This window comes from Pleurodeles waltl, chromosome 4_2 (assembly GCF_031143425.1).
Source record: "Pleurodeles waltl isolate 20211129_DDA chromosome 4_2, aPleWal1.hap1.20221129, whole genome shotgun sequence".
In the NCBI taxonomy this organism is placed as follows: domain Eukaryota; kingdom Metazoa; phylum Chordata; class Amphibia; order Caudata; family Salamandridae; genus Pleurodeles; species Pleurodeles waltl.
In genome coordinates this window covers 400,425,953-400,450,348 of record NC_090443.1, presented here as the reverse complement: position 1 = coordinate 400,450,348, position 24,396 = coordinate 400,425,953, and the positions used below count along the sequence as shown (strand labels likewise).

General features: G+C 45.9%; 1 protein-coding gene across 1 annotated transcript in view; it reads left to right on the top strand.

Moving 5' to 3' along the window:
- PAPPA2 (pappalysin 2) overlaps positions 1-24,396 on the top strand; it is a 796,947-nt gene that overhangs the window by 231,317 nt on the left and 541,234 nt on the right. The window contains exon 2 of the mRNA XM_069231564.1: positions 1,353-2,415. Coding sequence (XP_069087665.1) covers positions 1,353-2,415 — 1,063 coding nt within the window. The remainder of the gene's footprint in view (positions 1-1,352; positions 2,416-24,396) is intronic.

The window sequence follows — 24,396 nt, the reverse complement described above, 5'->3', positions numbered from 1 at the left end:
CAAATGCAGATCTTTGAAAATCTCCAAAACATCTGTGTTTAAAACTATTTTGGGGAGGTTACTGACAGCAATACCATTACAAATTTCACAACTAATCCCTGAAGAGAGAAATATATACATGCTTTTTAACGTGAACCTACTCCCCCTCTAGGATTTTTTCTGTTATGGAGCACACTAATATAATTAATTCCCTTTATTTACTTTAGGTAATGTTGTTATCAGTGTACCTATGTTTTTAATTTTTGTCCTAATTCAACTGCAAGTAATATGTGATTTTGAATTCTGTGGCAAGATATAAATTAATGGAAATTAATGCAAAGGAATTATCCATTTATACAAAGTGTTTATGGTTTTCACAAACCTGTATGCTATATTTATTAAATTGAATTGTAGAGGGGTCAGTGCTTTCATCATTTGTGGCGATCAGGTTAAGAGAGCTTAATGAATTGAAGTTTCTTAATGTGCAGCTATGGTCTGCCTGCAGGCACTAGCTCTGGAGCAGGCCAAGATTGGTCAAACCTTGGTCACCAACAGGAATGGGCAGATGGTTCCATATGTAGCCAAGTTTTCTTCCATATCCCTGGGGAGTGGCCGATGAAACAGAATGCCACTTCACCTTTTTATTTATTTCATATGTTCCTTGAAAGGGTGATAACTAGGGGTGGGCCGAACATGCAACTCTGCAAGTTTCTGCGGAATTCCACCACTGGGCAGAACATATGCAGCCTGCGCTCAGATTTAGTGGTGGTACGTGAGCAGCACTGAACATCAATGCAAACTGCACTTTGAGCTGCGTAAAAGCATGCAGCCATCCAAGTTGACTTTTCTGCTGAGTAAAAACAATCTACTCTAGCAGCAGCAAATCTACTCCAATGGCAGCCTCTGACTGCTCACCAACGTTGGCGTCCTCTCGCTTTAGAAACTCACACTAGGTGATTCCAAATCTCGTTTGCACTTGCCAGCTAGCATATTCTGGAGCCTCGTGGGAGAACACTTTCTCTGCATGGCAGCTGGTGGAATTTGGGCAGTACTCTGCATTAAAGAGTAATGTGGAGTTTCCAAATTTTCACCAGTTCCACCGGAGGTCTGCCCATCGCTAGTAATAACACTTCCACTACACCATTACAACGCTCACAACTTTTGAACATTATTTCATTACTTTGCAAGAGCGTTCCATTGGTCCCACATTGTTGAGGGAATGCTATTGTGACATGGGCCTTCAGTGAGACTACCACAGTGGGACTTTGCTGTAGAATCAGTCTAGCCTTTCTTGTGCCACACAGTGTAATCTGAAGATGTTATTATGCCAAGTATTTAACTCATTTTGTCTAACTTCTTTTTCTCCTTTCCAGGTTTGTTTGACAACTGTACTCATGTGAACAACAGTAAAGGATGGACCCTAGGAATCTTCTCACCCAAGCACACTGGAAAGAAGGATGCCCGCTTTTTTTTTACTCTTCGCACAGACAGAGCCAGGCAGAGCACCACAGTGTTTGGATACCAGAATTACAGACCTGGTACCTGGACACACTTGGCAGCCTCATACGATGGTCAGCAGATGACTCTTTATGTGGCTGGTACACGGGTAGGCAGCCACAGCGGACAGTCAGGTGCCCTCCACAGTCCTTTTATGGATTGCTGTCGTACACTAATAATTGGTGGAGACAACTCCGAGAATCGGCATGCTTTCCGTGGTCATCTTGGATCTATAGTGCTGTGGTCCCGGGCCCTTTCTCAGGAAACCCTGCGGCAAAGATATATTCGTTGGGCTGTGATAGACAATGCAGAAGTCATGTTCAGTGCCAGCTTTGCCAACTTAGAGAAGCAGTGGGCACCTTTTCAGGAAAGTGTGTACCCACTAGTGGAACTCTTACCAATACCCGAGGTGGATGTTGTTTCTCAACTGATGCCCTCACCTTGTGGGCAAACAGTTTGTGACAACCTTGAGCTTATTTCCAACTACAACAGCTACTGGCCTCTTCGCATCGAGAAGCTTGTTCGTTATCGGGTGGTCAACGTGTGCGAGGATGATGGAAGCAACCCAACCATCTCCCTTGGGCAGATCACCCGCCAGCACAAGGCACTCGTTGAGGCCTTTACCCGCTACAACATCAGCTGGCAGCTCTCCATTCAGGAGGTGCGCAACTCCTCCCTGCGCCGTCGCATCATACTGGATAGCTGTGAGTCGGGGAAGATAGGCAACGGACGCTGTGACCCTGAGTGCGAACATCCACTGACAGGATACGATGGAGGTGACTGCCGCTTACATAGGCATTGCTTCGCTTGGAAGAAGCGCGATGGCATTTGCCACCCAGAGTGCAACAACATGGTGGAAAACTTTGACGATGGCGATTGTTGTGACCCTGAAGTCACAGACGTTGGGAAGACGTGCTTTGACCCTGACTCACCAGAAAGGTAGGAATGTGATATAATGCTACGTCTTCTGTTTTATTTCAACCATGAAGGTATTTCTCTGAACCTTCAAGATTCTCATGGAGCAACAGAAGAAAAGTGGGAAGATACATTGGTCAAATTGTCATATTGTAGGTGGGTGGTTAACAGTGTGATGACGGCAGCAATATCAGCAGAAAGTAAACAGGACTCCAAGAGTATTTATTTATTTAGTTAGTTCTTTATATATTGGGTGCATTTGTATAGCACGCTTGGACCTTAAGGTGATAGGGCAGTCTACATTAAACATAATTTATAATTAAAAGTGAATCTTTTCTCTATAGCAGTGGTTCCCACTTTATCATTACTGGAACCCGGGGATCCCCACTGAATCATTATTGGAATCAGAGGACCCCCCACTGAGTCATTACTGAAAGCCGGGGACCTAATCTGATAATATAATTTATTTTTTAAGCAGTTGTGGACCTCCTGAGGAGGCTTTGCGGACTCCCAGGGGTCCCCAGAACACAGGTTGGGTACCACTGCTCTGTATTGTATTGTATTGTATTGTAATCGTATTTATATAGCGCTTACTACCCCTGAAGAGGCGTCGAAGCGCTTTTCGATGAGTAGCACGCTACTCCGGAACCCAACAAGAATTAGTGATGGATTAGTATAGTTTAATAATGAGTACAGTTTTAGTATTATTATGAGTTAATTTGAGCCGCGGATATGAGAGTTTGTTAGTTAGATTGACTGGAGTAATGGAGGGGTGGAGGAGGAAAGAAATCCAGAAGTGTTAATTGGGAGTATATCCTTCATTTACTCAACCCAAAGGCTTGGGATGAATAAAGGGGGGCGGAGGGGGAAGAGTATGTGGAAGGGTTAGGGAGAGCATAGTAGCGGGGTGAGATGAATGCAGGAGAATTTAGTAGGGTTGTGTGGGAGGTCACAGAGGTAGAGTGAGGTTTGGTGAGTTAGATGTGGAGGTGGAGGGAAGAGCTTAGGCAGAGATATTTAGGAGATGAAAGTGGTAGAAGGGATTTGGGATGAGTCAGAGTGAGAATGGAGGATAGTTTGATAGAGACATGACATAAGAGTGATGCGTAGATAAGTGTGATAAGATGAGAGCAGGAATTCACAGATATCTAGTATAACAACCCAAAACCAGGAGCCAGGCAATGATCCACAAACATGCCAAGCACAGAAACAACATATACACATACATATATATATATATATATATGCACATACAATACATAATTAGAATCATGGGTAAAAAAATACTTAGTCAGACAGGTTTAAAGAGTGTGTGTGTATTTTATTGTTATGACAGTAGCAATACATATTTTCCAAAGAAACTATAAATATACATATAATATGAAAATAAATATTTATCCACATAGGCATATGCAGTACATAGTTGTTTGAAAAAGGTGGTTATGAAGGAAAGAGCCAACTCTTGAGTAGTTTTCTGAAGACAAGAAAGTTATCTGTGGCTCTTATAGTTGGGGGTAATGAATTCCATAGTTTGGCTGCTTGGACGGACAAGGATGTACCACCTACAGTCTTTTTCTTGTATGGTGGTGTTCTAAGGCGGGGTGCCAGTCTTGAGCGGAGGGTTCTTTGTTGGATGTATTTGGTAATTTTCTTTCTGATAAAAAGCAGTCCTGTTCCATGTATAGTTTTGTGGATGATACAAAGCAGCTTGAAAGTGCATCTTCTGGCAACGGGTAACCAGTGTAGTGCTCTCAAGGCAGGGGAGATGTGGGCTTACGGCTTTATATGTAGTAGTAGCCTGGCTGCGGAATTCTGGATACGTTGTAGTTTTTTCATAACAGATAGAGATGATCCATGGTAGAGGCTATTGGCATAATCCAGTTTGGATAGTACAAGTGAGATAGTAGCTTGCACCTTGTGTGGAAATCCGAGGTGGGGGAAGATGCGTCGTAAAGTCTTTAAGGTGATGAAACTTGTGCGTGCTAATTTGTCTACCTGGGCATTCATAGTTAGCTTGGAATCCATGGTGATTCCTAGGTTTTTAACTTCCTTGGATAATTGAGGAGGTGGTCCGAGATCATCAGGCCAGACGCACAGAGGGTCATAATTTTTCCAGTCACCACATATGAGTATTTCTGTTTTTGAGGTATTTAGTTTGAGATGGCTCCAGGTCATCCACTGATCAACGGCTCTGAGGCAACTGAAGATTTGTGAGTTTTCAATGTTTTTGGGGTCTTCTAATTTAAGTAGTATTTGTGTGTCATCTGCATAGCTGTAGCATGTGAGATGTAAATCATTGATCAGTTCTGGTAAAGATATCATGTAGATGTTGAAAAGCAAAGGTGAGATGATTGACCCTTGGGGGACCCCTGCTTTTGCTATTGGCTTAAGCAATTTATTTTGTGATGCTGCACAGCACCTCCGATGCTATGCAGCATGGCTAAATAGTAAACAAAAGAAAGAGCTATTACACATCTGCCTACCTCATTTGAGTAACACACTGAAGTGTACAAAAAAGTGCTAGATGGAACGCTTGTATTCATCTCAGCCTCTGGTAATTACTCTGGGTCAAATCCCAGTCCATTATTATATTGCACATCATGCCACCTCAGTTTAAACTCTGACATATGCAAATCAGTCTTGACCTTTCTCCAATGGAAACAGTCTAGTCTGAACTGCTACGCAAGATCCCCTCTGAACGGAAACACAGCAACCTACAGCCAGTTTTGCCCTAGTTAGGGCTCAAATGCTAGATATAGCTTGGTACCAGTGACAGTGTGCACGGGACCCAGGTCTGGGTAAACCCGTCCCACTTAGAGTGACAGAATAAAATATACAAAAAAAAAAAAAAAAAAAAAATTGATGGCGGGAGTGCTTGAATTCAGCCACTGATAACTATTGCCAGCATCCCAGTCCATCATTACTTTGCACAACAGGCCACCTCAGTTTGGACTCAACCATGTGTAAATCAGTCTTCGCTCTGCTACAGTGGGAACAGTACAGCCTATTGTGTAGACACACCCCTACAAAATTATGTGGGCCTTTTTTCATTTTTCAGTCGGAGCTGGATCTGTAAATAAAAAGTAACACAAAAGCCTGTGTCTCTTAAAAGTTAGCAGCATAGGCAAAGTTAGTCAGATGTCAAGATGATCTCTAAAATACTTGAGAAAGAGTGTTACATCTATGCAACCCCAGAAAGCAACTGACATTTACACATCACCATCACAACCTTGTTTTGACACATGAGGTTATTTGGCGAGTATTGAGAAAGGTGAAAGCCGAAAAGCATCTACTTGCATTAAAAAAACAGGAATTTTAGCCAGTGAGTGCTCTGTGTTTTGTTGGAAAAGAAGATATCATGAGTCCACCCTCCCGCAGCGGCCGCACCAGCCCTGAGTGCAGGCGAGTTACTGGTGGACTTTGAAAACAAATTGGTAAGTCAGCACCGCCAAGTGGGACTACGGAAAGTGCAGCCTCAAATTGATCAACAATCATTCAAATTGTTGAGGTAACTAGCATTGGTTCCACTCCTGCGAGGGCTGTGCCTGGCTAAATTGACATTTATGCTGTGGGAGAGGGCTGTACCCTTATTGAGTCATGACCTGCAAGATATTATAGAACATCTTTGATTTGCCATGCACGCAGAAGTAAAATTATGTAAGGAAGAGGACTACGTTAATTTGCAATTTGTATGTAACTTGATAAATCTGTACCCCCTGCAAGTACAGATCTATATGAAGTACGATGAACTATGGAAGTCATCGGAGACATGACGGAGAATAACAAGTTACCTGCTATTTGGTTTGATTAAGAGCAAGACACACCAGTATGGCTGCTGCAGATCTAGAATATCAAATAGGACAGTAGTTGTCCTCTTTTGTGTGTTCCTGTCAATTATCTAATGGGTCTTTGATGGTTTAATTTAAAAGCAAGATTGTTTTATTTGGCGAGTATTGAGAAAGGTGAAAGCCAAAACACGTCTAGTTACATTAAAAAAAAGGAATTTCCGTCCGTGAGTGCTCCGTGTTCTGTTGGAAACCAAGATTTTGGGAATCCACCCTCATGCAGCAAAGGCACCCACCGAGGGCAGGCGAGTTACTGGTGGCCTTTGGAAGCGAGCACACACACACCCTACAATGCAGTGCGTAATTTGTTATGGGTGTTACAAGCAGTAGGCACTAATATTTATGGGAAATTTGGCTTATTTTACCATCAGCAGATCTACACATACGACCATCGAGAAAGGCAGGCAAGGAAAAAAGCAGCAAAAATAAAAACATAGTAAAACTGTGACAAAGGAAGAACTTGAGTTGAAAAAGACGCCTGGAGAGTGTCGCAAGACAAAGTGTAGTGCTGTGGACGTAAGGCATGAGGTAGAATCTAATTTAGATAACATTGGTATTCAGCAACACCGGCATTGGGCAGCACCTGCGAGTACCATCTTATTAGAAGGCTACTAAGTCAAGCTGTCAGCAGCGGTATGTGGTCTATGCTAGATTTGTCCAGGGTCATCCCACTGAAATGCCTCCAGTCAGTCCTCCAAACTAAATGCTTTCAATAAGTATTCATATCAGTAGTGAACTATAAAGAATGCCAGTTAAACCGCAAATCAATTTATGTAGGGGCGAGAAAGTAGAAAGAGGGGAGTAGCCGGTACGGTGTTAAAAGGGATAATCACAAGGACAATAGTATGGAGATGATGATGAGGTGGGTGCCACGGAGCATAGTTGGCTGGAAGATGTGGGCTAAAGGCGCAGCGCCTTTCTTTGATCTCAGACCCGTTCTCAGCAGCCAAAACTGGGGCCTTCTGTCTTTAGGAGACTCCTTTAAACGGTTCGGTTTTGCGAGCGCAGCATCCATGTAGGATTAGCCGCTGATATGGGAACACTTGAAGAAGTCCAGCCGCGGAAAACAAGGCCGAGCCCTTCCGGTCCGTACAGTTCACGGCTTACCTGATCAAATTCCTCGCCCACGTCTGCATAAATATCGATATGGTCCACCCCGTCGGCCATTTTGCGTCGCTCCGCGCCCTCCTCTAGAGCAGGGGCCCACCGGAGCTGTGGGGAGCAGGCACGGGAGTAGGCTTGGAATTGTAGTAGAAGTAGAGGAGGTTACTTTCTGGAGTTTCTACTCCATGCCTTTTTCCTTCTTAGGCAGCAGACAGGTGACATTTGAGTGTCTAAGTGTGGAACAAAGAGTACATTTTTTTATACCATGTGTGGTCAAAAGGTGTCTAATATCTTTTGCTACGCCTAGCTTTTTTAATTAGACTACAAATCCAACTCATGCCCCCTGAAGATGAATACGTTTGTTGCAATATTTCTTCACATTACGGTACCATGAACACTGACAGAGTCGTCATTTACAATGATGCAGAACTTCCACTGAAATATGAGGTTGACATTCACAAACAAAGGAGAACTATGTATTGTGTCTTCCTAATCATCAGACTGGCTTTCCACCTATTTGGAGGAGATGTCGCAAGTTACTCTATTAGAGTTCTATTATTTGGCTTTGTCAACGTTTTGTAAGCCAGGTTGACAGTTGTAAATACAAGAAAAAAGCTGTGACGCAGACAGTTTGACCGCGTCATAGCACTTTTTCAAATTTTAGATTTACCACCAACCATGCTGCTGCACAGCAGCTGTGATGCTTGAACAACAAGGCTGAAATAAATTGACAAATCCAATAAATTTTGCATAAACTGGACATATTAGCTTTGCCAAAGCTTGTTGCAGAGTACATCAATAGAGTCGTGAAAAATGACACTAATGCCCCCTCCCCTGCGCCATGGTGCGGCATATTTTAAATACGGCACACACATGGTGGCAGTATGGTGGGTCTAGGGGGCGCAGGGAAAGTGGAGCTTCACTCAGTGCAGCGCCACATTCCATAAATCTGCCCCTATGTGTCAACACGTTTTTAATAACTTTTAATACGTTTGAGCTAGAATTTTTGTTGTTGTTAATATATTCAGATTATGCAGCAGATGATGGATTGAGTGAGCAATGCAGCAAATCTATAAATTTGCGGAAAACGCTGCAGCTACAATATTGACAATTTTGTGTAATTCCAGTCGCCCTGACCTAGGTATTCCATAAGGGGCAGATAGGGAAAAGTTTTCATCCTTCCTGAAGAAGTCCAAGCACAGGACCATTCAAGTCTTTCTGAATCCTTTGAAAGGACCAGCAATTCAGGCAGTACTACCATAGTAGTGAGTTTCTAATACAAATTTACAAAAATATCGACTTAGGAAGATCGACTACCACTACATTGTTGAAGTAACTATATATTGGTAAACGTAAATTTACTTGTCTTGACTCCAAATCTACTCACCTTCACCTTATATATGTTTAAAGAATGTTGAACCAGTTACTCTTTGCAGCGAACTGCCCCTGTATCTGCATGTAGATGATAAATTAAATTATAGCACTGGCGCATGACCTGTATGGGTGAGAGCACCAGTCATTTTGCACAGTGCCATATTCTTTTGTTAGATATTTCTTCATGTCTACATTTTGAAAGAATCTTGATGATCTTCATTTACTCGAAATACATGGAGGCAGACGGATATATTGAAGGAAATACATGATACTGCCTCTCAGTGAAAGAGGTAAATGTAAGAAGGAAAGCTAGTATTTGACTACAAAACTATGATTGCGCAAATAAATGCACATTAATACATATATATATAAATATATATATATACACACACATACATATTGATTATGTACAAGAAGAAAAATAACAACAGAATCAGGGTAATAAGACAAATACGCTTAGCATATACTGCTATGCATAAGGTAACACATTGCAAAGGGTTACAATAGGAATGTGGTTACGAAAGGTGAGGCTGCCACTTTTTAGGTTAGACTGACAGTGCCTGCCCTGGGGAAAAGTTTCTTAGTAGCTGCACAGCTTTCTACTATGATAGACACCCTCATTTGGACCAATACGCTTTGGAAAAAAACATTATAAAAATGACTTTGTACACATGGTCTACATTAGGCTTTGATTCTCACCTACATATTCTCTTCTGAACATATTTTATAATTTTCAGAGGGTCTAGCTGTACAAATCCTCTTCTTTCATGTTCTGCCATGTTTTCTAACTGCGTTGCTATACACAGTAATCTGCCAATCTCTCTTCAGTCATGGAAGCTGTCCTGAAAGGGTGAGCCAAAAACACTGAAAATGACCACAAAGGATGAACATAGATCGTAATTACAAGGCTCGAGGGGCTGCAGCTTGATGGTGGGTTACTTTTTCACTTTCAAAAGTGAATGAGATTGTGCAATCATTACAGACTTCGCAAGAGCCTGATTACAAGTTTGGCATAGTAGTATCTCTGGCGGGATACTCTTTGCCCAATCACAAGAGGTCTAGTGTTCAGATTCACTAGAGTGTGAGAATATCTGTTGGCCAAAAAATCCAACCAGTAAAAACACTGCGGGTAGGAGTTTGTGCTGCAGGCACAATCACAGCCTTCCCCTTGCCTGATCCCTACCTCAGGCATGAGGGGAGCATGGTATATCATCCCACGACCAGTCTACTGCTTGCCCTGCCCCCCAAAAACATTCCTTCATGGCCCATGCTACCCCCTCCCGTTACCCATGCTTATTGCCCATACTGTGAAGGTTAATAATTGCACAGTACTGGGACATTTATGCATGGTATCTGCATTTATGGTGCAGAGTTTAGACTGTGCGAGTACTGTCCAACTCTGAATGGGCCTCTACCAAGCAGGCCAGAGACAGCATTAATGTAACAAGTCTGCCACCATCTTGGTCCTCCTGAGCTACCATCCTCGTCCAAGCTTAACTGTCCTTGCTGGTAAGCCGGGATGGCCCATCTTCCTCTCATGAATCCTTAGTCCATTCCAAGTATTAATGTGCTCTCCTTTTGCCTAATACTAATAAGCATAAAGAGGATGACTTGTCCTAAGCACCCCAACACTCACTAGTCATGGGCAGAGTCCATGGCTGACCCAACTCTCTCATGCCCCAGTCATGCAGACAGATGGTAAGTAAGACAGATTCTCAGTTACAGGTGAAATATGGAACCTCCACAGATGATCGCAGAGGTTAGATATATTTAACATATTACTTCAAAGGTCAAATGGAAAGGTCAACGTAGGGTGATGGCATTCAATGTGTGAATACTTGTGTGTGACTGGGTGAATTTCCACAGCATACAACAATCATGCACGTTGATTCACCAAAAAGCCAAAGGTAATGGAAGTGACATCATCCAAAATTGGACTCCTGATGACATCGCAGAGAGAATTCCTTGTCCCATCCTCAGCCCCTCTCCAGCCCCACTTTTGGTACTAAGATACAAAAGAAAGAAATGGAACCTACAGAAAGAAAACAAGGCTCTCAGAACTTTGTTTACTTTCGTTTTCTGCAACTGTCTCCTTGGTTCTTGAGATCCAAAAAAACAAGGGCAGGTCAATGAGCACCAAAGTGTAAAACATGCAAAGCTTCTGAAAAAACTGCATACACCTACCTCGCTGGCCAACAATTAGCAGAATAGCATAGAGAGTGTTAAACCTGGCATCCTTGGCGTGGTCTCCCTAACATTTTGCCTCTGGTTCCCAGGTTGTTGACTGTGCGCTGGACTCTGTTTTTGCTGTTTTTGTTACTCTGGGCACTTTACCACTGCTGATCAGTGCTAAAAACAAGAGCCCCCTATGTGACATTTTATTTGTAATGGGCTTTTCCCTGATTGGCATATTTGATTTACTAGCAAGTCCCCAGTAAAGTGCACTAGAGTTGCCTAGGGCCTGTAAATCAAATGCTATTAGTAGGCATGCAGCACTGATTGTGCCACCCACGTCAGTAGTCCTGTTAACATGGCTCAGACCTGCGACTGCAGTGTCCGTGGGTGCACTTTTAAACTGCCTAGTCGACTTGGCCAATTTACCTACTTGCCAGGCCCAAACCTTCCTTTTTCATACATGTTAGGCACCCCTAAGGTAGTCTCCTGGGCAGAGTGCAGTGTATGTTAAAGGTGGGACATGTACTGGTGTGTTTTACATGTCTTAACAGTGAAATACTGCCTAATGTGTTTTTCACTTTTGCAAGGTCTATCTCTCTCATAGGTTAACATGGGGGCTACCTTTAAATAATTTTAAAGTTTAGTTTTCCTTTGACAGCAGATAGAAATATGGAGTTTGGAGTCTCTGAACTGACAATTTAAAAAATACATCTGTTTGTGAAGTTGGTTTTTAGATTGTTAGTTTGAAAATGCCACTTTTAGAAAGTAGACATTTTCTTGAATTAACCATTCTTTGACTCTGCCTGATTGTGGATTCCCTGTCTGGGTCAGACTGACAGTTGTTTGTGAATCTCCTCCTGACAGTGACACAAAGGGAGCTGGGGTGTAGCTTGCATATCCTGATGAGCCATCTGGGTTAGAGTGGAGGGAGGAGTGGTCACTTACACCTGAATGGACTATGCCTGCCCTCACCCAATGCAGTCTCCAACTCCCAGGTGTGTGTCTGGGGTCTGGCTTGGGCAAGGCAGGATCCTCTAAACAACAAAGACTTTCCTTTGAAGTTTGCCTACTTCAAAGGCAGAAAGGGGTATACGTATTCTACCCAAAACTCCAGACTTTAGATCACTTCCCGAACTAAGAGGAACCTCTACCAAGGAGAAGAGCTGAGGAGAAGTGCTGCCCCTGCCTGTGACTATGTTTTGTTGGGCTATCATGCAGTTGCTGCTTCTGCCTGTGAAAGGGGACAAAGACTGGACTTTGTTGTGAATTCCTGCTTTAGAAGAATCTCCAAGAAGGCTTGAACTCAGCTTGCCTCCTGTTTTGAAGTCCCAGGGCCATAAAAGACTTCCTCAGCCAGCACCTGGACTCTCTGCGGAGACTCCTGCCCTTTCAAGTGGTGCCCCATCCAGTTCCTGGGCCCTTGAAAGGTGAAGTGGGCAGAACAAGGACTGAAATCCATGCACAGAGCACCTTGCAGGGAATTTTTTTACGCATTAGCTGCAATGCGGCTGATAAAAGACACGCCACCCGCTTTGTGGCTAAAATCAACGCTATACCTGCATCGCGGTTGGGAGATCAACACTTCATGCCTGGAGAAACAACAAAACACCCGCTTGAGGCTGCTGATAATGACCAAATCCCAAGCAGCACGGTTTTCTAACACGGTACGACTGGATTTCTCACACGCTGGGTGTCAAAGTCATTGTGAACCAGCGCGGACCCGAGGGGCTCGTCCAGAGATCGATGCATCGCTCTCTTGTGGGTGAAAAAACGATGCATCGCTGCCCGACCTGGGAAGAAACAACGCACCGCCTCACTTGCGAGTAAGGAATCAACGCATTGCTGACTTTTCTGATGCACGCTCACCCATGCAGCTTTATTTTTTACGCAAACCAGGTACTTTGTGTAAAATCAACATTTCCATTGTTTTTATGGAGTAAGACTCTTAGGCCCTCATTACAATGCTGACTGTCAGTGATAAAGCAGTGGTAATACTGCCAACAGGCCGGCGATAACAAAAATGGAATTCTGACCACGGCGGAAACCTCTCAGACAGACAGCCACTTTAACACACTGACCACCACGGCGGTAGCAACAAGCACCACTGTGGTAACCGCCAACAGCCAGGCATAAGACAATGTACCGCCCACTGCATTATGACCAGCCTATCCGCCAGCCTTTCTGGGGCGGTACCAACGACATCAGAAGCACGGCGGAAACAGAACACAGAAGTCAAAGGACTCACCTCTGGAGACACAGGGAACAACCAGGACGCCATGGAGCCCGAGTTGCACATATTTTCCATACTTATCTACCTTTTCCTGCATTACAAACACCAACACCGGCGAAGACGACCACAGTGAGTTCTGGCACCTAGCACACAAGGGAGAGGGGAGAAAAAAGAGAGTGACACGCAACACGCAACACTCCCACCCCCAACACCATACACACAACCAGATGCCATAACATTACATATCTTACCCTTACCCCTCAGGAATAATGCGAGGACAAAATGATTGGAAGAAAGTGAGTGTAATACGATAAAATAACTTGAATAAGTGCATCAAATTACAAACGTATATACATATTTACAAATGGAGGGACACTGCCCAGTCCTCAATGTCTGTGGGCCACATGGCCACAACACATAGGCCAAGGCCCCACCTCACTCCTGCAACAACACGGAGAGAACACTGCAGGAGCATCAGGTAGAAAATACACAGGCACGTCAGGGTGACGGTGAATGGGGGACACCTCAGCCGGAAGATGGTACATCACCACTGGTCCTGGAGGGGGGCTACATGCCCTGTGCAATGTCATGGGGAGTGCAAGGCCACAGCACTCAAGTGGGTGGTTTGCCCACTGCTTGGTCCTGGGGAGTGCAAGGCCACAGTCTCCCAAGTGGGTGGTTTGCCCACTGCTTGGTCCTGGGGAGTTCAAGGCCACAGTCTCTCTAGAGGGTGGTTTGCCCACTGCTTGGTCCTGGGGAGTGCAAGGCCACAGTCTCTCAAGTGGGTGGTTTGCCCACTGCTTGTTCCTGGGGAGTGCAAAGCCACAGTCTCTCCAGTGGATGGCTTCTCCACTGGTTCTGGAGGGGGCATTGTGCACAGTGTGCTTCATCCTGGGAAGGATGGGGTGAGTGGATGGCGTCTCCACTGGTTCTGGAGGACGCATTGTGCCCAGTGTGCTTCATCCTGGGAAGGATGCGGTGAGTGCATGGCTTCTCCACTGGTTCTGGAGGACGCATTGTGCCCAGTGTGCTTAATCCTGGGAAGGATGGGGTGAGTGGATGGCTTCTCCACTGGTTCTGGAGGGGGCATTGTGCCCAGTGTGCTTCATCCTGGGAAGGATACGGTGAGTGGATGGCTTCTTCCACTGGTTCTGGAGGGGGCATTGTGCCCTGTGATGCAGATCTTGGGGAGTGCAAGGTCACAGTCTATCACCTCTGTGTCAGACCCACTGGATTTGCAGGGGCCAGGATGCACAACAGCCCATGGAGTTAGGACTACACACTGCCTGCCGGTGGTGACAGCTGCTCAGTGGTGGCAGTGGCGGGGCTGGTAGTGCTGGCACTGGTGGGGGGAGGCTCCAGCCCATCCCCTGCAGCCTCGGACGGCTGCCCACTGGGGCTGCTGCTGCTGGCGTTGGTGCTGGTGGCGGTGCCGGCAGTGGTGGGGAGAGGCTTAAGCCCATCCCATCCCCTGCAGCCTCGGATGGCTGAACCACCATGGTTGGTGGTGGGGACTCCGAATGAGTCCCAGCACCAGGCCTCCTGTCCTTCCTGTCTGCTGGTGCAGGTTCCTTGCCCTTCCTGTCAGCAGCCGGGGATTGCCCCTGCCCTTCACACCTGCAGATGGTGGTGCCTCCTTGCCCTTCCTAGTCGCAGCTGGTGGTGCCTCCTTGCCCTTCCTTCATGCACCTGGTGCAGGCACCCTGTCAGTGTTGCTGCCTGGTACCTGGGATCCTCTCCCACCTGCAGTAGCTGTCAACACTACTGTGCACCTGGACTGGGTGGCTGAGGTGCTTGCCTGGGTTTTCTTCACCCTGGCCTGACGTGAAGGACGGGGGAGGAGAGGTAGGGAAGAGGTCAGTGGTGGAGAGGAAAAGCTTCTTAGGGACATTGGGGTGGGAAGAGGGTGAAGGTTTGGGAGTGGAGGAAGAGGAAGAGGAAGTGGTTGTAGGAGGTGTCTGTCTGCTGTGTTTGGGTGCAGGTGCATGGGCTGGATGCTGTTGTGAGGTGGATGGCTGTTGGGTGTCTGAGTGCTTGTGTTTGGGTATCTTGGGAGGAGGCAGCACAGACACAGTGGGAGAGGACACAGGGGACGTGTGCATGGGAATGGGGGTGGTGACTGCCAGTGAGGGGCGTGTAGTGATAGGCATGATGGTGGTAGTGGATGAGGATGTAGTGCATGCAGGTGTGAGTGTAGGTGCTACTGGGAGGGAGGTGGACAATGAGGAGGAGGGGGACACAGTGGAGGCAGTGGATGTTGGTATGTCTGCATCTATATGGTGTTTGTGTGAGTGCCTGTGTGATGTTGTGTGGTGCTTGTGTTTACCTGAACCACTCGTGTGTTTTCATGGGTGCATGCTGGTCTGCCTGCGTGCTTGGGATAGGTTGGGGTTGAGGGGAATGGGATTGGGCAGAGGAGGTTGGAGGGGGAGACTAGAAACAGGGACAATGGCTGCCATCAGGGAGGAGGCCAGAGCCTCGATTGATCTCTGTGGGGCTGCCATGCCAGAGTGAATGCCCTCCAGGAATGCATTTGTTTGTTGCAAATGGGCTGCCAGCCCCTGGATGGCATTCACAATGGTTGACTGCCCAACAGAGATGGATTGCAGGAGGTTAATAGCCTCCTCACTCAGGGCAGCAGGGTTAACTGGGGCAGGGCCTGAGGTGCCTGGGGCGAAGGAGATGCCCACCCTCGTGGGTGAGTGGGTACGGGAAACACGCTTAGGGGCTGCTGGGAGGGTGGTGCTGGTACGGGGGTGGCGGGTGTACCATTAGTTGGGGTGGGCACAGAGGTGTCCGCTACCACCAGTTATCTTCCATCGGAGGAGGTATCACTGTCAGAAGTGTCCCATCCAGTGTCCGCTGTGGTGCTCCTTTTCGCCCGCTGTCCCACTGGTGCCCTCACCGTCGGTGGATTCAGCCTCCAGGGCCCTATGGGATGCAGCTCTCCCCGTCGCCAGTGCCTCTGCTCCTTCGCCAGGTGATGCTAATGCACATAAGGACAGGGTGACAAAACAAAAAGGGGGGGATGAGACAAAGGATACCCTTGGTCAATGGCGGCAACAACACCACCGTTGGCGTACACAACACACTCACACACAGGGAACAGCCCTACGCAGTAGGAAATTCACTACCAGTCACAATGCTAGTCACCAGCCCATGGACAGGGATACCAAACGCCAATTGCAGCATACCTTAGACCCACAGATCCCTGCCCAGTAGTGGAGGCCTACTAGGTTGCTTTGAGGAGGTTGACATCAGACCCTGCCCAACATGGGCCCTACCCTGCACTGGCCAGCCTGGCAGAGGGTCACCCACAGGCCCACATCCCCCACCCGGGTGCCACCCCACCACACGCAAGTAGTATATTGGGGCACTGTACTCACCCCCTTGTGGCTGCTGTGATGCCCCCAAGCGTCCATCCAGCTCCGGATAGGTGATGCCAGTTTGCAGGCCATCAGAGGGGTCAGGGTTTGACGGGCATCCCTTCCTCGTTGGGAGGCCATCCCCATCTGGGACTCCGCCGTCTACCGTGCCCAGTGTCTCAGATCCTCCCACCGTTTGTGACAGTGGGTGCTCCACCTGCCGTAGACCCGCAGGGTCTGCACGTACTTGGCGATTGCACATAGTAAAAGGTATCAGTCAGACCATCCTTGCTGTTTTCACTCATGGCCCACCATAGCCCTCACATCCCCTTACGCGCAGACATTGCCCACCATATATGCAGCACCCTGCCCAGGGCCCTTACCCAACCCCCCCTACACGAGGCCCTCACACACAGCACTCCATGCATTCATGCCCCATTCATCGTGCTCACATTGTACTCACCTGTTGGTCTGGAGGCCCATACAGCATTGGGTACTGGGGTAGGACCCCATCCACCAGTCTCTCCAACCCTGCAGCGGTGAAGGCAGAGGCCCTTTCCCCAGTGACATGAGCCATGGTCGGTTCCAGACACAGGTCACAGCAGCACTTGCAGTGTAGGTCCTCTCCTGTTGAAGGTCAGGTAGCAAGTGAGTGAACAGATAAAAAACGGCAGTCACGTCCGCGGCGGTGCGTACCATCACCGCCGGCGTACATCACCATTGGCCACTGTAAACCATAGGGCCCAATGGGATCCAATGAGAATTTGCACTGCGGTTTTCGACCGCCTCCTGCAACGGTGCACAACGTCAGCGGAATTACCTCATTTCCACCTGTCCCTCCATACAGGAGAGGCAGACGCCATTTCAGGGGGGTGCAGGCCATGGCACCTAACTGCATCACAGTACACATAGGCACCATTTGGGCCTATACAACAATATTGTGTTACAATCACAACATGCAATGCAGTGTAGTGTTTGAAAATATGGAATACCGACCAGCTACTCACCGTTTGCCCCCTAGATTGCAACTGCTGAAGATGAATAGGAGATGGAGACATCCACCCGTGTACAGGCCCTTGGTGGACTTGGCAACAAAGGAGGACAGGCACATTATCCTCACCTATAGACTGGACAGGGCCACAATCACAGAGCTGTGTGCCCAATTGGAACCTGACCTGATATCTGCTATCCGTCAGCCCACCGGGATCCCCCTTCTTGTGCAAGTCCTATCTGTGGTCCATTTCCTGGCAAGTGGCTCCTTCCAAGTGACAGTGGGCTTGGCAGCAGGAATGTCTCAGCCAATGTTCCCAATAGTGCTGACCAGAGTATTGTCTGCCCTTATTAAACACATGCGCAGCTACATTGTTTTCCCCCAGGTGGAGGATTTGGCCGCAGTGAAAGCTGATTTCTATGCAATGGGACACATCCCCAACATTATTGGGGCTATTGATGGTCACATATTGCATTTGTCCTCCCCCCCAAGAGAAATGAACATGTGTTCAGAAATCGAAAGAGCTTTCACTCCATGAATGTGCAGATAGTGTGCCTGGCGGACCAGTACATCTCCCATGTCAATGCAAAGTATCCTGGGTATGTGCATGATGCCTTCATCCTGAGGAATAGCAGCATCCCATATGTGATGGCTCAACTCCAGAGGCACCGGGTGTGGCTAATAGGTGAGCCTGGTTCCCACCCAGTGGATGGTGGTGTATGGGTATGGTGTGGGCCCTAAGGATTAGTGTGTGTCTAGCAGTTGTCCCTCGATATTTGCAGGTGACTCTGGTTACCCCAACCTCTCATGGCTACTGACCCCTGTGAGGAATCCCAGGGCATGGGCAGAGGAATGTTACAATGAGGCACATGGGTGAAAAAGAAGAATAATAGAAAGGACATTCGGCCTCCTGAAGGCCAGGTGTTGTTGCTTCCATCTAACTGGATCCCTGTACTACTCACGCAAGAAGGTGTGCCAGATCATTGTGGCAGGCTGTATGTTGCACAACCTTGCCTTACGGCGCCAGGTGCCTTTTCTGCAGGAGGATGAGACTGGAGACGACTGTGTGGCAGCAGTGGACCATGTGGACAGTGAAGATGAGGAGGCAGAGGATGAGGATGAGGACAACAGAAGTGCAATAATACAACAGTACTTCCAATGACACACAGGTAAGACACTGTAATTACACTTTACATTGACAGTTGGTTATTTGACATTGTCACTGGCAGGTTGATTTTCCCACTTCTATGGCCACTTATTGTACCCTTTGGCATCTCTATTTCAGATATTTGTGCCCCGCTATTACTCCTGGTGTGTTGACTGCAGCCAACTACAGGTCATTCCTATATATACATTACTTTACAGTTATATTACAGTGTTTAAAGCTTGTTAAACGAATACATGGTTAAATGATTTGACAGACTCCATACTTGTAATTATTCAAATGGTGTTTATTTAAGTGCTAATGATTAGAGGGGGATGTGCAATGGGCTGAGGTGATGATGGAGGAAAGTCCAGGATAGAGTCCAGTCTATTTGTATCACAGGTGCATTGACCATTTTGTAGTGTTTTTACTTTATTACTCTGTGTGTTGGTACAAATACTTTTCACATTGCTTCTGGGTTAAGCCTTTCTGCTCGTGCCAATCTACCAAAGGGATGAGTGGGGGTTAACCAGGTGTGTTTCTCCTTTGCCCTGACTAGAGTGAGGGCCCTTGCTTGGACGGGGGTAACCTGACTGCCAACCAAAGACCCGATTTCTAACAGAGAGATATCAATGTTTGTGCAGCTGCTTGTGCTGTGTTTTGTGTGCATGTGTGCTTGTGAAGGTTGCACTGCTGCTGCTTCTGTTGTATCACACTTCTTTTGTGTGCATGGTGGAGTTTTGAGCTTGCATTGTTGCTGACAAATCTTGAGCACAATGGAAGTTTGTTCTGCTATCACTCATTTTATAAACACTTTCTGCTTGTGTGAGGAAGATTGTAATATTGCTGATTGTCCTGAGCATATTCTTTGTGAGGGAAGCTTGCACAGCTGATTCCTAAATTGTATTTGCAGGTTTGGTTTCTGTTGCCCTTTCTGAACCTGTTGTGGCAGCAGCGTGATAGCTATACGCGCCAGGACTCTTGTGGTTCTGGGAGGACTCTGAGGAGGAACTACGTGATATGCGGGAAAGGTGTCAGGGTGTCGTTCTGGGAAGTATGAGGCAATGTGCAGCATGGGTATGGATGTTAGAGAATAAAGACATGATCAACTGCAGCTCTTGTGTGTGGCGTAATCTATTTGCATGCTCCAGAGCTGGGAAAGACACTACAACTGGCAACGAATAGGGGATTAAGGGCCTGTGGAAAACAAGACTGCTTCCTCTGAGAGTTTGTAACAGTACTGCAAACTGCTTGTGTGTGCTGCATATGCCCAGGATCAAAACAGAGCACTTTGCGACCAGCATACGTGAAGTTAAAGCCCTGCTCCAGCCCATACATGACTGCTGGTGAGGTTGTCGGTAGAGACATTGTGCCCCAAACATACAGCAACTATTCAGACAAAGCAAGAAAACAACCATAAGGCCAATGACGTACAAGAGACAGAGACCATACTCACATTCAGGTGTGATTGAAATATACTGCAGTGTAGGCCCCAGCACGCAGCCGATGCTTGCAGAGTTTGTTGGAGTCACCCTGCACAGTGAAATCAGTTGTATGACACATACTAATGCAATGGCAGCAAAAAGAAGCGCAACCTACAATGCAGCTGTTTTTGAAGCCACCACCACCGTTCAACACATCCAGGAAACAGAACATTGGAATGAAAGATTCCTTGACATCATAGATGTGCTAGAGGAAGAAGATGATAAAATCATCAAATATCTGAAAAGTCTTGCAGGTGATGGACTGAAACAAGCGCTTACACAACATGCTGTCACAGACTGATACAACATTGTACCAAAAGGTGAAAGAAGTACTGGAAGCCAAGTTCAATCCAAAGATGTACGCGAGAATGTCCCAGAAGCCATATCACTATGCCCACAAAACCAAAAAGTAACATCTGCTATGACAAGACCAAACATCGTCAAGTTCATCACAGAAAGGTTCTTTAAAGTTGCTATTGAGTACCAGCGAAGCCAATGGGTGAGTGCTGATGATATCCACCAAAAAACGGTGTGCATGGGTGGGGTTAGCTGCCTGTGAAGAAGACGAAGTTCAAAAACAACTCACCAAACAAAGCGCGGAACTTCTTTCAGACACTGTCATTGAGGTAAACGATCACCCCATATCTTTCATCATCGACAGTGGGGCATTGATTAATATCATGCTAGTGTAAACATTCAACAGTCTTTCATGCATGTCAATCCTCACTCCTTCAAACATGAAGGTATACACTTGGCCAGATTCTAAACCATTATAAAGCCAAGGCCCTTTCACAGAGACCATGTAACACAAAACAATGTCAGTACAAACCACCATTCATGTCCTACAAGGAACTTCATCTAGTGCATGTTTTCTCAGTTTTGCCACAGCAGAAGATATGGGGTTAATATCGCTCAACTACAATGCATATGCTCAGCCTGAGATTGTGAGCTAATTCCTGCCCTTGTTTAATGGTTTGGGAAAACTCAAGAAAATTAAAGTACAACTTCATATTAACAAAGATATTCTTCGGGCTGCCCAGCGGCATCATAGAATTGCTTTTCATCTGTAAGAAGCTGTAGAGAAAGAGTTGGCAGCACTTTTGAAACATGACATGATTGAATGTTCCATAGGCGCCACGCCATGGATTTGGCCCATGGTAGTTGTATCAAAGAAGAACAGTAGTGCAACAGTGCGCATTTGTGTTGATATGCACCAGCCAAACAGAGCCATTTAGAGGGAAAGACACCCTGGTCCCCATATAGCGGACATGATCATGCAACTGAATGGAGCTAAAGTATTTTCCCATCTTGATGACATACTGGCCCATATTTATACTTTTTTAGTGCCGCATTTGCGCCACTTTTTGATGCAAAAACAGCGCAAACTTACAAAATACAATTGTATTTTGCAAGTTTGCACCAAAAAATGACCCAAATGCGGCACTACAAAAGTATAAATATGGGCCTCTGTTTTTTGGGAGAACTCTGAAAGAACACAACAAAGCCCTCTCTCAAGTGTGCCAGTTACTTGCTGATGCAGGTCTCACTCTAAATTCAGCAAAATTCTAGGCATGGCCAGTTACATTCGCAATTTTGCCCCAGTGAGTGCCCCATTGAGAGACTTGACAAAGCGGAATATTCCTTTTCAATAGTCTCTTGAATGAGATCATAGTTTCAAAGAAATAAAATATGCAATTGAAAATGCAACTGAAATGGCCTACTTCACCCCCAAGCTGCATACTGAGGTCACAGTAGATTTGAGCCTAGTGAGGATGAGGGCAATATTTGCTCAACTCAACAGCCTCCAAATACTCAGGGACGCATTGTCGCCTATCCCAGTGGAAGCCTGTCTGAAACAGAATGTGCCTATTCTCAGCCAGAGAAGGAGAGTCTGTCTGTGGTGTGGGTCTGCAAAAATGGTCATGAATTCTTCTATGGTAAATTATTTACTATCATCATGGACCGCCAGGCATTGCTCTCTATTTTCATAAACCCAAAGGCTGAGATGCCTTCTGTCATTGAAAGGTTGGGGTTGAGGCTGCAAAAGTACTACTATCAAATTGTACACACACTGGGGAAGGATAACAACCATGGAGGTTACTTTTCATGAACTCTGCAACATCGTCTTGTTTTGACATCCAGGACGGCTGAAGAATGTCTCAATTTTATTGTGAGTTCCAGCACACCAGTGTCTCTGTCTGTGGTTTCTACATTTTACCACATGAAGATCTGTGTCTTGGCAGCAGACCTCTCTGCCAACATGTGAAAAATTGCTAGCAGTATCTTTATACTCATAAATTTGCTCCACTCCCTGGTTTCAGGGGGTGGAACTATGTAAGTCTACGCTCTGTAACAACGTTACCTACAGAAATGATGAACAGCCAAAAGTAGTACATTTACTACAAAGTACAGGAATATGTCTATATTAGTTCATTTACCTTTGTGGATAGGACCATTTGTGTGCAGAATAACAGCCTCAGGGAAGTCGGAGTTATGTTTTCCAATACTTACTGCAGCTTACACTAATGCGTAGTGGCGTGAATTTGAAGATTTTTAAATAAATGGGTTTATGTTTTCTCATGCAAAATTATTTTCAATTAAAAGTCTTCACTTTTTTCATTCCTCCCATAGAAAATAATTTATACTTTTTCTCTTCCTTAGTGGAGGTATATGAATGGTCTTGTTTGTTTCATTTAAAATGCTTATCAAAGTGATATTCCACACAGAGGACACTTACACAAATGTGTAGAGTTGGTAAATGTATTTATTTTAAAAAAGCTGTCTTTTTTCTATACTTGGAAAACTTCTTACTTCTCCCAACCCTTCTTAGAAAATGGGGACTATTGATTTAACTTTCCCACATATACACTAGATCAGTCTTGAATCATCCTTGCCATGTAAGATTGAATGTGTTTCGAATCTCCGTGGGTGGTTCCTGGACCCTCATATCTTACTTAGAAATTGAACACATCCTGCAAATCCAGAAGATGTAATTCCACCCTACTCTAGCTGTCTGTGCTTTTCCTGGTCTCTTATTGATGTAAACCAGTATTTCTGCTGTAGTACTGTACCCTCTGTATGGAGATTGCTGTGGTGTTGCCTATTTGTTGTATGTAATCTGAGCTTTCTCCTTCATTTTGTGCTCAAGAATGATGACTACACTACTTGCACTGCAGAGACCTGTGCTTGGTATGTTATGTGTATTTGTATAGTGCACAACAAACTCACTTGTGTGGGTTGCCTGGCGCTAAAGCAGGAGCTGTATGTATCAAGGCTAGATGAAGAGCCAGGTCTTCAGTTTCTTGCAGTATCCAAGAACTGAGGAGAAGGCTCTGATGTGCAGGGCCATGTTGTTTGAGGCTTTAGGAGCATGTTAAAGGGCCCAACCACTGGCTATGGTGCTGCATACCCAGATGTATGTGCAATTAGAAGTGCGGCTGAGTGGAGGTGTCTGGTAGGTTTGTGGAAGTTTATGTGTTTTTGAGGTATGTAGGACCAATTTTATGTGAGGCTTGTATGTGTGTGTAAGGAATTTGAAGAGTGCTTGTTTGTGCTTTGGGAGTCAGTGGAGTTTCCTGAGGTGCAGGTGATGTGAGTGCAGGGTGGGAGGTTAAGGATGAGCTTGGCTGCAGAGTTTTGTATGATCTAGAGTCATCTGGATAGTTGAGCATTGATTCTAGCATAGAATGCATTGCTGTAGCCCAGCTTGCTTGTGATGAGGGTTTGGGTGACAGTTCTATAAGTGATAGTGAGGAGGTATTCAAAGATCTTATTGAGTGTCTTGCGTATGTGGAAGCAGGGGACAGAAACTGTATTCACTTGGCCAGTCTTAATGAGTTGGTTGTTGATTACTACTCCGAGGTTCTTTGCATCAGTTGCCAGGAGGGTATGTGTTTGAGTTTGACAGGCCACCGGGTAGAGTCTCAGAGTAAGGTGTCTTTGCAGAAGATTACTATTTCCATCTTGTCTTGGTTGAGCTTGAAGAAGTTGGTTTCATCTACCTGGCGTCATTGGTAATGCAGGTGGATAAACTGGCCCAGGTATTTGGCATCTTGTTGGAGAGGCAGAGTATGAGCTGGGTGTCATCTGCACAGGAAATTATGTTGTTTTCATGGGCACAGTTGATGTCGGTGTTGAAGAGAGTGGGACTGAGTGAGGATCCTTGTTCAACTTTGCAGATGAGGTTGAAGGCCTCTGAGGGGAAGGGGGCCAGGCAGGCAGTTTTTGGATATGGATGGAGTGCGAGATGGTATAGAAGGCTGCAGAAAGATCTAATAGGATGAGGGCCACCAT